Source organism: Adiantum capillus-veneris, chromosome 21 (genome assembly GCF_014529385.1).
Source record: "Adiantum capillus-veneris isolate H3 chromosome 21, ASM1452938v2, whole genome shotgun sequence".
Lineage (NCBI taxonomy): Eukaryota > Viridiplantae > Streptophyta > Polypodiopsida > Polypodiales > Pteridaceae > Adiantum > Adiantum capillus-veneris.
The window spans coordinates 84,899,928-84,916,761 of NC_140951.1; the positions used below are offsets into that span (position 1 = coordinate 84,899,928).

General features: G+C 48.1%; 1 protein-coding gene across 2 annotated transcripts in view; it reads left to right on the forward strand.

Moving 5' to 3' along the window:
• The window catches only part of LOC147431273 (DNA topoisomerase 1-like), a 114,337-nt gene that overhangs the window by 60,060 nt on the left and 37,443 nt on the right, over positions 1–16,834 (forward strand). For both annotated transcript variants that reach the window (XM_086493884.1, XM_086493885.1), the window contains 2 exons: positions 10,560–10,663; positions 10,737–10,905. In XM_086493884.1, the coding sequence (XP_086350010.1) occupies positions 10,560–10,663; positions 10,737–10,905 (273 nt within the window). The remainder of the gene's footprint in view (positions 1–10,559; positions 10,664–10,736; positions 10,906–16,834) is intronic.

A 16,834-nucleotide genomic window follows, 5' to 3' on the forward strand; every position in this document is an offset into this window, starting at 1 on the left:
CTTGAAGGCTTGAGGCTTGAGGCTTGAGGCTTGAGAGCTTGAGCAATGAGTAGACTGTAGTGCGGAGGGGAGGTTGAAGCTTGAGAGCAAGAGAGAGAGCCTTGAGAAGTTGATTGAACTTGAGAGCAAGAGACTCGAGTGAGCTTGAGAGGAAAGGGTGAGGGGGTGGCTAGTTATACAGGAAAATGTATGAGGCCTAAAGCCTATGAGGCGTTTTTTACACCCTTTTAAAAAATGCCCGTTTTTCATTGTTTTCCAAATCTGTCCGTTTCTGTCCGTTGCAGACCGTTCTGGCCGTTCCAGTCATTCCGGATCGTTTCAGTCGTCCGTTCCGGTTTCAAGCTGCCTGTCGAAACGCGCTGGCGTTCCGGGGCATTCCTCCCATTTCCAGCCGGTCGGAACGCCGTTCTGGCGTTCCAAGCCTGAATTTGGCCATTCCCCGGTAACTTTGATGTCCGGCCAAAGTGATCAGGATCCTCTGATGTAGCCTCCGTCGATGCTGTGTAGTCCTATGTAGCCATGGGCGTCTAGATCTCCTTGTTTCGGTCGCTCGGTCGATCAACATGCCTCTGGTGTGAGGAGAATGTGAGCTGTACTGTGGTAGCTGCACCTCTGGCTGCCCAGTGTCCACTCTAAAGAAGTCTGTGATCCGTCTTTTAGATTGGCTAGCCTCTCCTCTCGTCAGGCTCTCTGTGTGTCTGCACAACTCCAGCAAAAACTGACCCATACATCTCTGGTCCTCATACCCCATGACTCTAGAGAGTGGTTTAAAGCCCTCTCTGAACAGGCAGTAAAAGTGGCCTCGTATCTCATAGTAAACTGGGCATTGGCATGTGTAGTGCAACTCTGTCTGAGGCTCCATGTGACATAGGGACATGTCCTGGCCTATGTTGGTACTCCGCTGTATCTACCAATCTTGATTCGAAGCTGGTGTGAAGGTGTGCGTATCTGGCCAATAGCACATCGTATCTCATGAGATAAGTGGGTGTCCTTGTATGTGGGCCTCGTCACAAAACCATCCTCAGTAAGCTGGAGAAGATGCTCTCTATAGAAAGCCATCTTCGTGCCCAACTCTTGAGCCGACTGTATCCAAGTCCTCCTAGTATCTAGCTGAATCAGGTCTTGGCGGATGAGCCCAATGATCTCGGATTGTGTAAGAGTCAGAGAGGGTGCATCCCCAATGAGTATTGGAACGGGGGCAATCTGTCCATGCTGAACCCATGTACCCGAAACCATGATGTCATCTCCCCATACGCCCTGCAAAGCTAACTGTTGAGAGGACTTAAGTGCTAGGCAAGCATATCTGTCTTTGGGGAGGTCCCACAAGCGGTGTAAAAAAGAGATTGATCTGGTAAGCCCCTCAACCACTAGCGGGGGGGTGGCTAGCTCCGCTCGAATAATGTCATGTGGTACTGAAACCTTGGCTCTAATAAGCCGCGAGATCATAGAGACTAGAGGCTTCTCCATGTCTCCCCATCAAGCAATGCGACCCGACCTCCTGTGATGGTCCAATGAGGCCCCCATATCTGGACTCCATAGAGCAATGCGAAAGCCACCAGAGTGTCAAAAAGCGAGAGCTTCGTTTGAGGCTCCTGAAATTGAATCTGTGAACACATCCTCTCCAATCCACCCAATGTTGCATGTGCTCTAGTCAATCTAGTCTCTACTCCTCTCCTCAAGGAAAATGTTGGTCCACTAAAGACCACCCCAAGGTAGGTGTAAGCATTTGTATACTCCACTGTCTCATGGCCGTATGTGAATGTGGGTGCTGATCTCCTAGTCCATTGTGGGGTGGTGTTAAACACCATAACCTTGGTTTTACCAAGGTTGACAGACAGACCACTGTCGTGAGAAAACCTATGCAAAGCATCCTAGTGACGTTGCATCCCTTCTGGAGAGTTGGAGATCAACACAATATCATATAACAATAGTGGAATCCATGTCCTTGCCAACTGTGCACCTCTATCACCCTCTCTCTCAATATAGTCAGAAACCTCATCCACATACATACCAAATAGAGTAGGAGAGAGCGGGCAGTGTTGCTTCACCCCAATAGTGGACTGAACTAATGTAGATAACCCCTTTGGAGTGTGTACATGCCCCACTACTAACCTGTATAATGTCATAATCCCCCAAATCAGCTCTGTGGGTACTCCCATCTCTTGAAGTCTGCACATCAATCTAGCTGTGGGCATTGTGTCAAATGCTTTCAAAGCTACAATAGATCTGTCTCCCATGTGATCTGCCCTCCTCAATGATGGCTTTGAGTGTCAGAATGTGGTCAAGAGTAGAAAAACCTCTCCTGAACCTTGCGTGCCCGGCTACGTGTATACCCTCCCTCTCTGCCCATCTACTTAGCTATTGCTCAAGAATGGATGCGTACAACCCAACCAATGTGTGTCCACTCATGATAGTGCGATAGTTTCCAAGCTCCATAGGGTCTCCTGACTTGAAGATAGGTACAATAGTAGATAAACTCCAAGTATCAGGCAAACCCTCACACATGGCACGGTTGAACATCACTGCTAGAAGCTTTGCAAGCAGATCCCTGGCATGTATAAAATGCTCAGCCACTAAGCCATCATGATCATGTGCTCTCCTTGTAACAAACTTGGACACTCCAAGTCAAGATTCTACCGCAACACAGCAGAGATTCACTTCAAAACAGTTCACAATTCACAATTGATTCGACATGGCCCGATGGAGTTCCGTGCCTAGAGATATTGGCGCCAAAGACTGGCGCCCCTTTCGGTATTTCTTTTTGTATTATTCTGTGTTCAAAGTACAAGAGAGTGGGAGGGTTCTCGCTCTCAGATTGTGCGTCTAGATGCTCTGAGTTGCGAGGGCCATGCCAACTAATTTATAGATTATAAGGTATGCCCAAAAAGCAGAGCCCCAAAAGCTATCAATGAAAAGCTTTGAAAAATAAAGCAATTAATCAAAAAGCTTCCAATTCAGCTTGCGTACGATTCAACCAGCTTTTCCGTACGCACTGCCACGTCAACAGCTCAGTGCAAAAAGCGGAATTTCCGTACAACACTGCCACATCAACACTTTCAGTGTGAATTTTGGAAATCTGCCACGTCAGCCTGCTCCCGCGTTTTTTGAGTTGGTACCCTGTTGGGAATGCGTCCGGGCATGCCATGTCACTGGTTTGTGACACTCCCAGTCGAGAGAGAGAGAGAGAGAGAGAGAGAGAGAGAGAGAGAGAGAGAGAGAGAGAGAGAGAGAGAGAGAGAGAGAGAGAGAGAGAGAGAGAGAGAGAGAGAGAGAGAGAGATTCATTATTGTCCTCACAGCTCACATATGACCCATGGGACCAAAGAAAAAGATCATTACAAAACGGGGTTTTTAGAGAGGTACATATCAGTTAAGGAGTGAGGGTCCATTGGAAGGAAAAAGAGGCAAAAGGAAATAGTAGATCCTAAGGGGGGTCAAGAGATGGAGGCACCGGTTTAGGAGTTCGAAACTCTTGGATGATGGCCTTACCGCCACGGTAGGCAGCCCATTTACCTTTTTTTTTTTCTGAGAAAAAGATCCTTCTAGTAGTTAATAAAATTGCCCATAGGGCTACAACCACCTCTTCGAGAGAGGGCTACAACAACCATGTGACTCGCCTCGGTTGTCTGGAGTCCCACAACCTCTCCCAAAAAGCTGCCAAGAACTTAGCTGTGAGACCCTCCTCTTGCCAATGAGGTGCTGCAGCAAGGCGAGCCTCTCTCTGTGCTGCCAGTATGTGACGTCCCAATCGAACAGTGTACTAATAGAAAGGGACACCTGGGTGGTCTGCAGAAGAGAAAGGGTCCCTCCAGAGCCACTCTCCAGGGTCCCACTGTACTCGTGTCAGTGGACAACACTCCCAGGCCCACAACCTCCAATGTCGAGTCTCAAGAGCTACTGGGTCAAGATCGATGACACAAGTCCTTCCACAGATGCCCACCACTCGGATCCTCTGAAAACAGCACTCTGCCACCTGCGGGGCCTCTACTGCAACTCGCTGTAAGCGTCCCCAACCTTGTAACTCGAAAAACAGGGAGGAAATAGTCTCTGAGCAAGCCCGAACTGAGATGAGAACCTCTAGCCGCGTGAAGGCTCCCATCCATCTGGGTGCTGCTGGCTCGAGAGATGTGAGCCACTCAGCTGGTACTTCCTCTGGGATGTCTTGGCACATGCTCTGCACCCCTCTCATGCCATGTAGTTGAAAGACCTGGAGCTCCTCTGATAAGCCCGAAAACTGTAACCAATCACCTAAAGAGCGTGTTGGACCCGCTACCATGGGACCCCAGGAAACATGAGGCCGACTACCCACCAAGTGGCCTCTCTGAGTGCTAACCATGGGGTTCCAAACAAGGGGCTGTCGTAAGTGCTCCTCCGTGCAAGTAGGTTGCTGCTGCTCCAGGCCTCGCCGCAAATGCTCCCAAGATCGAAGCAAACTCACAGCGAAGCGGTCCTCTAGTCTCCTGCTCAAACCCACTCTGCGCATCTCTGTGAAGACCCATCTGGTCGAAGGTCGCCAGGGGCCTCTTGCCTGAGGCACCCTAGCACGAAGCCCCTGTAGCAAGAACTCCTTCCAGGGCTCCTCACCTGGAAGAAGTCCTCTGATGATGAACTTCCCAAGAAGGGCTCTCCTCTGTTGTGCTGGGTCTATGATCCCAAGCCCTCCCTGTGAACAAGGAAGAGTGATGACCTGCCAAGCCACTTTGGCCTGGGCTATCTGAGTGTCACGCCCTGACCAAAGGAAGTTCCTGATCAGCCTCTTTACCTGGCTGATACAAGAACTCGAGAAGATTCAGCAAGAAGTGATGTATCACATAGTCGCCAACAACACCTGGTTGGCCACTACAACTCTGCGAGCCAGAGAGAGTCGTGCGGAGCTCCAATGTAACAACTTCCTCCTGATAGACAGGAGGAGGGGGGTAATCTGTTGCTCGGGAGACAAGTCCAGACCAACCTGACAGCCCAAGTATCGAACTACAGTCCCTGGGGGAATCCACATGAAACCCTAACCCGGCATCCAATCGGGCACAGGAGCACTACCAACTGAGAAAGCTATTGTCTTTCTCCAGTTGATCAGTGCGCCAGATGCACAACAAAAGGTCTCTAGAGCCTGCTCACACCTGTGAAGGTTGGCCTCATGGCCATCCAGTACAAGGCTCAGTCGTCAGCAAACTCAGCGTCCAGTAGCTCATCTCCCCGAATAGGGAGTGCTTAGCCCCGTAAACCAACCTGCTGTGAAACCAAAAACCTGCTCATCGCCCCAGCATAGAATAGAAAGAGGAAGGGGGCAAGAGGGCAGCCTTGTTTGACCGAATGTGTGAGCATGAAACGATCACCTCTACCTCCTGACAAAAGTACCTGACTGTGTGCCCGTCTGTACAAAGCTGACACCCCTCTGATCGAAGCATCTGAGAATCCCATCCTACGTAGAGTGCCCTCTAGAAAGTCCCAATTAACTCTGTTGTAGGCCTTCTCAAAATCGAGAAGAAGAATCACCAGATCCTCACCACGGAGCCGTGCTAGGGCAGAAGCCTCCCCGAAAGTAAAGATGTTGTCAAGGATACTGCACTCCTTGACAAAACCTGTCCGAGTCCCATGTATAAGGCTCTCTAGAAGTGGTTGGATCCTCAAACTTAGAGCCTTGGCAAGAATTTTGTAGGCTGAGTTGAGGATGGTGATGGGGCGCCACTGTTGAATCTCATCCAAGGAGCCACCCTTCTTGGGAATGAGGTAGATCAGACCCTCACTCAGGCTGTCAGGCATCTCTCCTGTGTGCAAGATGTACTGGAAAGCACTACAGAGATCTGGCCAAGCAAGTCCCAGTACTCCAAGAAAAAACTGGGAGTCAAGCCATCCTCACCTGGACAACTACCATGGGGGAGTGCACTAAGAGCCGTGTGCAACTCCTCAAGCTGAAGTGGCAGCTCAAGCCTCTGAGAGATCTCCTCAGTCACAAGACAAGGCATCTGGGCCCACATCTGCTCTCTGCATGCATCTTGACGCTTTGACTGAGGCTCTGCAGACAGTAACTCATGGTAAAAGTCAGTAGCAACTGCACGCATGTCCTCTGGCTCATAAGCAACTGACCCGTCGGGCCTCCTCAACTGACTGACCTTGGCATGCGTATGCCGAGGTCCCACTGCCTCGAAGAAAGCACCAGTCACTTTGTCACCTATCTGCGTCCACTGAGATGCCAGTCGATGGAAAGCAAACTCATGGCGCCGCTCCTCTGTGCTAACAAGCTCGTGGAGAGCCTGCTGTAACTGCTCCTCCAACCAAGGACTGTCTGGATGCTGCTCCTGCATCCTCTACAAGGAAGCAACGCCGCGTCTGAGATGTTGCTCCTCCTCTCTCGGTGTTGCTAGGCGAGCCAAAGACTCCTGGAGAAAGAAACGACTAAGTTGAGCTAGTCTTGAGGCCACTCTGTCAGCAGGAGAACCTTGCATGTCCAAGCTCTCTGTCCAAAGAGCCTCCACTCACTCTCTGAGTGCAGAGTCCGGCAAGACACTCTCAGGGATGCGAAGCATCGTGCTCCCCCTCCTCTGCCTATCGGCCATTGTGAGGATCACTGGTGCATGGTCCGAGAAGGAAGTCCTTGCCAGACTGCCAACTGTCCCACCCAAGTCACAGAAATGGTCACTAGTGTAGAAGCGATCTATTTGTGATAGATTCACTCCTCCCACTCTGTGGTCTGAGCGAGAGAAGTCCCTGCTGTCCGGGGGCCTCACGAAGCTAGATTGCTGCCACACATCTGAAACCCTCAGAGTCATACAAAACCGATCCCAAGCTGCCAGCTCTAATCCATGTACAGTAGCATGGCTACCACCAATCCTGTCAGAAGGGTCCTTCAACATGTTGAAGTCACCCCCTATGCACCACTGCTCTGCTTGCGGGCAGAGACTCAACAATCTGTGACCAAAACTCTACTCGTGCACTCGCCACATTGGGCGCATATATGTTGAGGAAGCCCACAAGGCAACCTTGAAGCTGCATGGTGATCCATTGAGCCTTGCCTCGCACAACAATCCCTCTGCCCACAATGGCCTGCTGCAATAGTCATACGTATCCCACCCTGAATGCCTCCAGGTCCAAAAGCAGCTGACTAAAAAGTGTCATATTGTCCACGCAAGAGCTAATCACATCGTCTAATGCGGCTCTCACACAGGTGATGCTCTTGTAGCATAAGGAGATCAATCTCTCCTCCCACAAGGCAACGTTGAAGCTCCTGACGCAGTCGGCCCCTCTGACGCTGAAACAGGGGCCCACCTAATCGCTGCACATTCCATGAGACGATCCTCATGGGGAGCGAGAGAGAACAAATGCTGCCGCAGTAGCTAAACGTGCTATCTTCGATGCTGGCTTGGATGGGGAGTAATCCACATCAAGGCGTCCTCTAGATAAGCGTGACTGCAAAGAGTGCCTCACCCAAGCCCAAGTAGACCGAGCCGTGCATAAAGCTACCTCCTCTGTCCAGGAATTCTCATGAATGTATACATAGCATGGCGGGCATTGCGTATTAGCAAAGAGGTGAACCATAATGTGTCTACATCCTGCTGCATCTGGAGGTGTCACAGTAAACTTGGCCAATGGCCAAAGAGTCTGAAGCAAGTCTGTAACTCCTAGGTCTCCCATGTGATGAGAGAACTCTAGGGCCTGTGTCTGAAGCCACTCCAAAACTGAGTCGTGTGTCCACTCAGTCTGGTCCCGGCCGCAAAGGGGAAACGAGAAGCCAACCGCCGAGTCCAAGGCCTATATCCCCCTAGCTGCAAGAAACAAAACATGAACCCTAAAGGGGGGGGAGAAGGGGGCGAGGGGGATCGGCAAGGGTAGGGGGGCGAGGAGGAGAGGTGGAGGGAGCAGGAGGCGGGAGGGAAGCTGAAGAGGAGGGGGAGGGGGGTGGGCTGTCGAGGGTGAAGCTGAGGTGAAGGCTGGGGTAGGGAACTCGTCCTGTTGAAGAGGACCGAATTGGTTCCCCGTGGGAACCCTTTGCTGTTGGGCAGGTGCCTGAGGACCACTCTGAGTGCCAGGTTGTCGTTGTGGCCCCTGCCCGTCGTCAACCACGAACCTGTTGCCAACCCTCCTCTGCTGGAGCCCCAGGCTCGGAGGGTGGCTCTGTCTGTGCTGTGTGTCTTTGCCTGCTGCTGCTGGCCAGCCCTTGAAGGCTGGGGCTGGACTTGAAGTGTAGGTCGGGGCCTCCTCCGTGGACAGGCCTTCGCAAGATGGCCCATCTGTCGACAAATGAAGCACTGATTCGGGAGGCCCAAATACTCCACGCTTTGTCTAAACCAACCCCCACTCACCCGAGGAAGAAGGATGACCTTCGGGAGAGTGTGGCTGTCCCTAACCAAAACGCGAATTGAGGGAATGCCGGCCGCCTTGGCAGCTACTGAGGTTGCCGTGCGAGGTGTCTACAGGATAGTCCCAATCGCTGAGCCTATCCTGGACAAAAGTGGTAGGTACTCCCTTCGCAAACCAGGAAAGTAGACGGAGATGGGAAGGTCTGCCTCTCTACCAAAACATTTGAAGCAGGGTCAAAACCATGTCTCCACTGTCGAAAGTGGGCTTGAACTGCTCGGATGGTCAAAGGGCTCATGGCGATGACCTTGGACACCATCTCGGAGGTCTCAAACTCGATCTGATAGTAGCCTCGTCTGAGAAACTGGACGTCCAAGATCTTGCCCACCTCCGCAAGAAGGCGGGCCTGGAGAAGGTCTAGTAGCTCTCCTCTGCTAGGTCTGGTGCCGAGAATCTTGCAGATGACGGAGGTCGCCTGGAGGCGCTCCGCCTCTGCTGCGAGCCTCGCTTGCTCTGTTGGTGAAAGAGCAAGTCGGATGGTGGGCTCTGCAGGCTTCTGAGGAGTCCCTATGGGGCGGAGCATGAGCCTCCATTTGTGTCTGCTGCCGTGGAGAAGGGCGAGAAGGCGATGATGAGATGAGGCCCTCGATTGGACGAGCTCGCCAAAAATGCTGAAAATGCGGAGGACTTCCGCTGAGCAAGACCCGGGGGGAGGGGTGGGAGTAGCGAGGCGGAAGAATTGGGAGTGTGAAGTTGGGGCGGCGGGGGCTGAGGCTGAGGCTGAGGCGACCGACCGAGCGGGCGGGCGGGCGGGTGGGCTGGCTGTGGCTGCGCGCTGGTCCGAATATAGTAGGCAGCGGGCAGGCAGCTGGGCAGTGCGCGGGGGGGGGGGGGGGGGGGGGGGCGCGGGGGCAGCAGCGAGCCTAATCCGTCGTATATGACAGCCCATTTACCTTGTTTACGAGCTTCGTGCATCTTCTTGAGCTCACTTGCCTTGAGCTTGAGTTGATTTGGGGTCAATTCCTCAGCAATCCAAAGCGTTCTTCCCTTGAGGAGGCGAGATTGTTGTAGTAGTTTCATTCGCGTTTCCTTGTCCTTGAATGTAAGAAAGAGAGCTTGTAGAGAAACTCAATCTCCTTTTGTTTCGATCATGAAATGCAAAATACCATCACACTTCATAGAGAGAAATGAAGTGAAATCTTATATTAACGTCTTCAAAAGGACAAAATGACCTATGAGACCAAACTGTTACAATCTTGGTGGGTCTGATGATACAAAGTTTGTGTGAATAAGTAAAAGTGTGTGTACAAAATAACAAAAAAGAAAATGATAAACTCAGTGGGTAAGTATCTAGGGAGGTGTCAATGATCAAAGGCTTGCATGGGTCGATGCTGCCCATAGCTCGGTCATGATTTTCCACTTGTCAGCTGCAGTAAATAACTATGTATTAATTTCTGAAGAGAGAGGAGAGAAGAAGAAGAGTGTTTTAACGTCGTAGGAAACTATCCCAAGAGACCTTAAAGATCTAGCCGACGAGGAGAGTTGAACTCAAGACCTGTTATTCAATTTCAGAGAGAGAGAGAGAGAGAGAGAGAGAGAGAGAGAGATTACCAGGCGAGAGAGAGAGAGATTACCAGGCTTTGTTGCTTCACATTTACTAGTAACGAAGACCAATGAACAAAATGCAACCAAACTTTGGGGGAAAACCCTAGCAGGCTACCACTACATGGGCAACAGTAATGATGCAATCAATAGCAAGAGAGGGAACGGGATGGCAAGGTTCTGGCCATGTGGTGTCTACACGATTCTGCCTAGTGCTCTTTTGGCACCAAGAGGTGTAGAAAGCTGAACGGTCCAGCTTCTCAAAAAGTACCTGTACGTGACATCAACAACAATAGAAACACAATATTGGAGTCCTCTTATACTCCTCAGAATAAAAAAATCGGGGGACTGGGGCTGAAAAATATTCTGCATCTAAAACTTAAGAGTCCTATGACCAATGCCAAAATATGGATGCAATCCACCTCAGTACAACCTATCAAAAAAACCAAGGGGAGGAACCAAAGAAATAAAACCTCAAACCAAATCAATCTCCTTACTGCAACTGTTGAGAGACGTGTTGATGGCATGTCATCATTCAGCTTTTCATCCTTTTTCAAGTTCAGACTTTAAACTAGAAATTTAGCAACGATTGTTGAGAAGAGAAATGCTGCGGTCTTTTATTGTTAGTAGTTCAGCTTTAGTAATGCATCTTTGTCAATGCATTAGGATTTAGTAGATGAGCTTGAGAAAGATCTGGAAAGGGCAAGAAAGGGAAAGCCACCTTCGAAGGATTCAGACGGGAATTCCAAAAAACAACAAAATCCTGATGTGTAAGGCTATGCATACATTCATTTTGTTTTATCCCTTTGCTCGTATGTGCTGTTTACAGAAATTCTATTGCAGATTGGAGAAGAAGATATTACAAACAAAGCAAAAGATGGAGAGAATGAAGCTAGACATGACAATCAAGGAGGATCTGAAAACAGTAGCTTTGGGTACATCCAAAATCAATTATTTGGATCCACGCATTACTGTTGCATGGTGTAAACAACATGAAGTACCCATTGAAAAGGTTCGTAAATCTTTTTGCTTCTTGTTAAAATTTTCACCTTGATCTCACACATTACCTTGAGCACACATTTCAGCAAATTGCCACGTAGTATGTTGAGCACACATTACCTTGAGCACACATTACCTGCGCAACCATGTGTATATGCTGTTAACACATCACATGATTGCATAGTATGTCCAGCACACATACCTTTCACAGATCATGTGTGTACCCTATTGATACATGATTGCCTAGTATGTCCAACACACACACCTTTCACAGGTCATGCCCAATACGGTGTTTGTTTCATCACATGATTGTACAGTATGTTGTGCACACATACCTTCCACAAATCATGTCTATTCGCTTTTTATTTCATCACATGATTGCATAGTATGCCACCGTCCACATATCATGCATTGGAGCTGGAAAGAGAATTTTTAATCTCATTTCTTATTCATGAGAATTTTAAAGACAAATAAACCATCTCATCATAGCTTGAGTCAATTCCTCAACCTTGCAACAAAATCGAATATATATTGTTTCATCTTTATATCCACATCTTGAGGGTTTCTCTCCATCGTTGAATCATGATGAATTTCTTCCAAGACTGCCACAAAACTACAAAAAATTATGCATGCATTTTCACTCGATGGTCTTGTTGCAGCCTTAAGATGAATTTGCGAAGTCACACCTTTTGCTGCTTCCCAGTATGATGGGTATTCAAATTTATGGCATGTCAAATTGTTTCTCATGGTCAGTTTATCTTGGCTACCCCATTGGTTGGAAAGTTTTCCTGAAGGTGATCTCTTGGGTATTGACTCATCTTGAATGCAAGAAAAATTAGTGGAAGCTCTCCACTTAGTGTCACAAAATGATGACGTGGCCATGCTACCTGGACACACACACACGGAAATCTGTTGACGTGGACAGACAGTACGGACTGTCTGCAAATTACGCTGACAGACGATGACGTGGCAGACTATACGGCAGCACCTGGATTTTGCGCTACTTGCTTTTTGGACAGATTTTTGAGTTTAACTGCTTTTGGGGCTTTTGCTTTTTGAGTTGGAAGCTTTTGGGGCTCTGCTATTGGGGCATCCCTTGTAAGAATAAAAGAGCCCTAAGGGCGAGCATCTGAATGCAGAGTCTGAGAGCGAGGACCCTGTGGGAGTTGTACTTTGCTCAAAGATTAATATAAAAGAAATTCTGAAAGGGTGCTAGTCTTTGGGGCCAATATCTCTGGGCACGGAACTATGCCGGGCCGTGTTGACCAATTTGAACTGTGATTTTAAAGTTGTGAAGTATTTTAATTGATTCTCTCTCTTGTTGCGACAGATTCTAGACTTGGGGTGTCTAAGTTTGTTACAGTGGTATCAGAGCATCAGGCGTGTGCTTTTCTCAAAGCATACATGTCCTATCAAAGAGCAAACTTGGCACTTGGGCACTTTTGGAAATTGTGATTGAAGAATCTTCGTGTCTTGACCCCGGATTTATTAGTCACTCCCAGCCTTCGTACATCGCGCATCGGGCGCGCTCCCGTCTTAATCGCTCTGTCTTACAGGGCATAAAGCTATAAAGAATCCCACATTACATATGGATTCCGGAAAGAATCAGTCGACCTCTTCTGCCACCGTTGAGGCAAGAGGAGGCAACACGGAAAATTTAAGCGACTTAGCAGAGAATGAGTATGGGCCACCTCAGCCCACACAGTATGAACTCTTGGAGATGCAACCGGTTGACGAGTGCACAAAGCAGATGCTTCAATTGCTAAGGATCCCCAATTTGCAAATTTTTTGACCCAGCAATCGATGGCTGAAGTGCATGCTCAGTGTGGCAGAAAGCCATTGAGCCACCAATCAAACCAACAATCAAGAAGCCTCCTACTCCGAGAATGTTTACTGAAGAAGAACTCCATGATGCGGTCCAAGCCCAAGTCAATCAACTTTTGGACACGAAGAAGCCGTCGGAAAGTAATTTCCCCGGTTTCTTGAGTCAAAAATCCACTTTTGAAAATGCCAGAAAGCAGAAGAAGCGTGTACGCTTCCAATTCGTCCTCATCTTCTTTTGACAACTCGAACATCTCATCTTCTTCTGACTCAAGTGATGAGGATTGAAAGGAGAAGGATCATATGTTTTATGCAAAAAGAAAGCACTTTTACAAAGCCAATCAATATGATCTCCTCGACGGGAAGGGCAAAAAGCTCAAAGAATTCAAAGAGAGAGGACAGGCAGTAAAGTTTGAGCACTTTTTAGGGTCTCGATATGCTCCCAAAGCTTTAGCCTTTGTCCAACAGTTTGACATGGCATTTTTTGGAGGTCGCTATGCAGAGCACTCGAAGATCAGATGGGCCGCATCCTTTCTGAATGGCAATGCACGGACATGGTGGTCCACTCTGTTGGTAAGGAAACAAGCGCCGACAAAGTGGTTGAAATTTAAGAAATCCTTTATTTCTTCATGGCTCACACAACAATACAACCGAGACATGATTACTGATTGGAACCATGTTTGGATGGTCAAGACAGAATCTTTGGATTCTTACCGTGAAAAATGTTGGGAAATTTTTCTACCTGTTTCATCCTTTAAGAAAATCAGTTTTAAGGAGCAGATTGAACGTTCTTGTTGTGGACTTTCCAAAGAAATTCGAGACTACTGTCTTGAAAGAAAGTCCGAGTCTATACAACAGTTGATGGGACATGCGAAGTAGGGATTTGCTATACATTCGGATAACTTGACTTACCCATCAGATAAACCTTCAACAAGTCATAGCAAAAACAATCGATGAAGAGATAGACGACCTTCACTGACAGAAGAGCAAAGAGATGAATATTTCAAAGCAGGAAAGTGTTTTGAATGTGGAGAACAAGGACATATCGCTACACGGTGTCCCAAAAAGGTACAAGAATCAGGATTACTGGCATATTGAAAGGACAACAGGACGAGGCGATGTCACAAACTGGTGATGTGGTTGCCCCACTGTACACACACACCCGCCCCAACTGGCAACAGACTCGCCGCAGTGCCACGTGGCAATTGTACGACATCTCCGCGTTTTGTGGCGAGAAAAGTGGAAAAGCTAGCTTACGGCAGAGCTACAGAATTCCGTGATTTGCGGGCTTGCTATTGCGCAAGGAATCTACGCAAGTCATTTTTTTGGGAAGCTTTTGGGCTTTGCTTTATTTTAAGCCTTTGTTTTAAAAGATGGCAGCTTTTTGGGGCTCTGCTTTTGGCATCCCTTGTAATCAATAAATAGATGGGCAGGGCTCCCACTGTGAAAGCATCTGGATGCAGAGTATGAGAGTGAGACCCCCCCCCTCCTTGTACTTTGAGTTGCAGATTAATACAAAAAGAAATTCCGAAAGGGGCACCAGTCTTTGGGGCCAATATCTCTAGGCACGGAACTCCGCCGGGCCGTGTCGAATCAATTGTGAATTGTGAACTGTTTTTGAAGTGAATCTCTGTTGTGTCACGTTAGAATCTTGACTTGGAGTGTCCAAGTTTGTTACAATGGTATCAGAGCGCAACCGATTTCTCTCCTACCGAGAATTCCGATCCTTTTTCTCGCGACACTTATGGCTTCCAACAGAGATCAATCGACTTCCTCTGCATTTGGGGATGCGGGAAGAGATCATGAAGAAGATTCGGCCCGCCTCGGCCTACTCAGGCGGAGATTGAAGAGATGGAGCATCGATGATTGGTTGACGATGCGACAAAGATGATGATCAATCTTGCGAAGGATCTGAAATTTGCAAAATTTTTGACTTGGACATCCTTCAACGAAGTGCACTCTCAGTGGCGGAAAGCCACAGAACCACCCCTCAAACCGGCGCTCAAGAAACCTCCTACTCCAAGGATGTTTACAGAGCGAGAATTAGAAGATGTGGTTGATACACGGATTACCCAGCTTTTTGACGCAACCAACAAAGCCAAAAAGCACGACAAAAAGCAGAAGACAAGAACTGACTTCTTGGGTTATCTGGGTCGTCAATCTGCTTTTGCCTCGGCAAGAAAGCAGAAGAAGCATGTCAGATTTGAAGGAGTATCCAATTCTTCTTCTTCTTCTTCTTCTGACAGTTCTTCTAGCTCTTCTGACTTGAGCGAAAGAAGACAGGAAAGGGGAAAAGCAAAGCAAAAAGCAAAGCTTCGGAAAGGGGAAGAAAAAGGCAAAGAAGCCTACGTTTCGCCCAGTTTCTGACAGTTCTACAGAGGACTCGTCTTCAAATAGTTCGGACTCATATGATCATAGATTTTATGCAAAGAAGAAGAATTTCTATAAAGCCAACCAGTGTGACTTTCTGGAGGATAAAAGCAAGAAAGTTCAAGAATTTAAAGAAGGTGGACAGTCAATTAAATTTGACACTTTTTTTGGATTCCGAGATGCTTCAAGGGCTTTGGCCTTCATACAGCAGCTTGATATAGCTTTCTCTGGAGGGCATTACTCAAAGCACTCCAAGATTCGGAGGGCTACCTCTTACTTCAAGGGAAATGCTCGAACATGGTGGCCCACTCTTCTATTGAACAAGAAAGCGCCAGTTAAATGACTGAAATTTGAAAGGCTTTTTATTTCTTCTTGGTTGACTCGGAAGTACAAACGCGACATACAAACTGCTTGGAACCATCTCCGGATGACCAAGAAAGATACCTTGGATGCATAGTGCAAGAGATTTTGGAGCTTTTTCTACCCGCTTCTTCATTTAAGAAGATCTCGTTTAAAGAACAGATTGAGCGGTTTACCTTGGGACTTCCTACAGAGATCCGAGATCACTGCTTAGAGCAAAAGTCAGATTCTATTTAAGAACTAATGAGTCATGCGAAACGGGCCTTTGCCATACACTCTAGTAGTTTGACTTACCCTAGAGATGAGATCATGACGTAGAAAATAGAACAGACTTCTAAAAATGAAAGTAGAAAGAAGAAGAGCCCCCAAGATCAGAAAGCAAAGGATGCACGACCCTCGCTCACTCCTCGGGAGAGAGCCAACTACAGCAAAGAGGGGAATTGCTTTGGATGAGGGGAACAAGGACACATCTCCTCGAAGTGCCCTAAAAAGGCACAGAAAGAACAAGATGAAGAAAGGCCAGAGAGTTCAAAAGCAGCTGAGGAACGTGGTCAGAAAGGCAAAATGAAAGTAGGACTGGTTCCAGATTGCATGGGTACTGACTCAAGCACGATTGGTGAGAGTACAGAACTTTGCCGAGCTTGGGGCAAAGTGAAAGATCAAGAAGCCCTGATTTTCTTTGATGGAGGAGCCAAGCCCAACTTCATTTCACCTGAATTGGCGGCACGGCTTGAGATTACACCCGATTGGATGGGGCCGCAAGCAGAGGTAGTTCTAGCGGTACCCGGCTGGGATGTAGCCATTACACCTGTCATTTGCAAACTTTGGTTGCATTGTCAGGGGTATTTGGGGCACGAGGACTTCTACATAATGCCCTTGGAAGGTTGTGATGTCCTCCTGGGAATTCCCTGGTACCATAAGAACAACGCCGTGGTCGACTATCGGGCGAGAAAAGCGACTTTGACTACAGAAAAGGGCCGAACTATTGTACTTGATGTGAAACTTCAGGGCGAGTCTATCCCTATTGTATTGGCTTCGACCGTTTCAAAACTAATGAAATCCAGTCTGTTTGTTTACTCGATCTTTTGGAAAGAGTTGAATGATGATCATAGGACAAATATGTCTGATCTAGAAAAAGAACGCCAAGATTTTCTCCACACTCATGCCGTTTGCTGTTCTGAGGGCTTGCCAGGCGAGTTGCCACCAGCTCGTCTTGAGGATCATACCATTGATCTGATACCTGGAAGCACACCACCAAACCGGCCACCTTACCTAGTGAGCCGAGCCCAGAATGAAGAGATTATGAACCAAGTGAAAGGCCTCTTGAAAAAGGGTCTTATCGAGTCGAGTACTTCACCTTAGTGCTCTCCGGTGTTGTTGGTTTTGAAGAA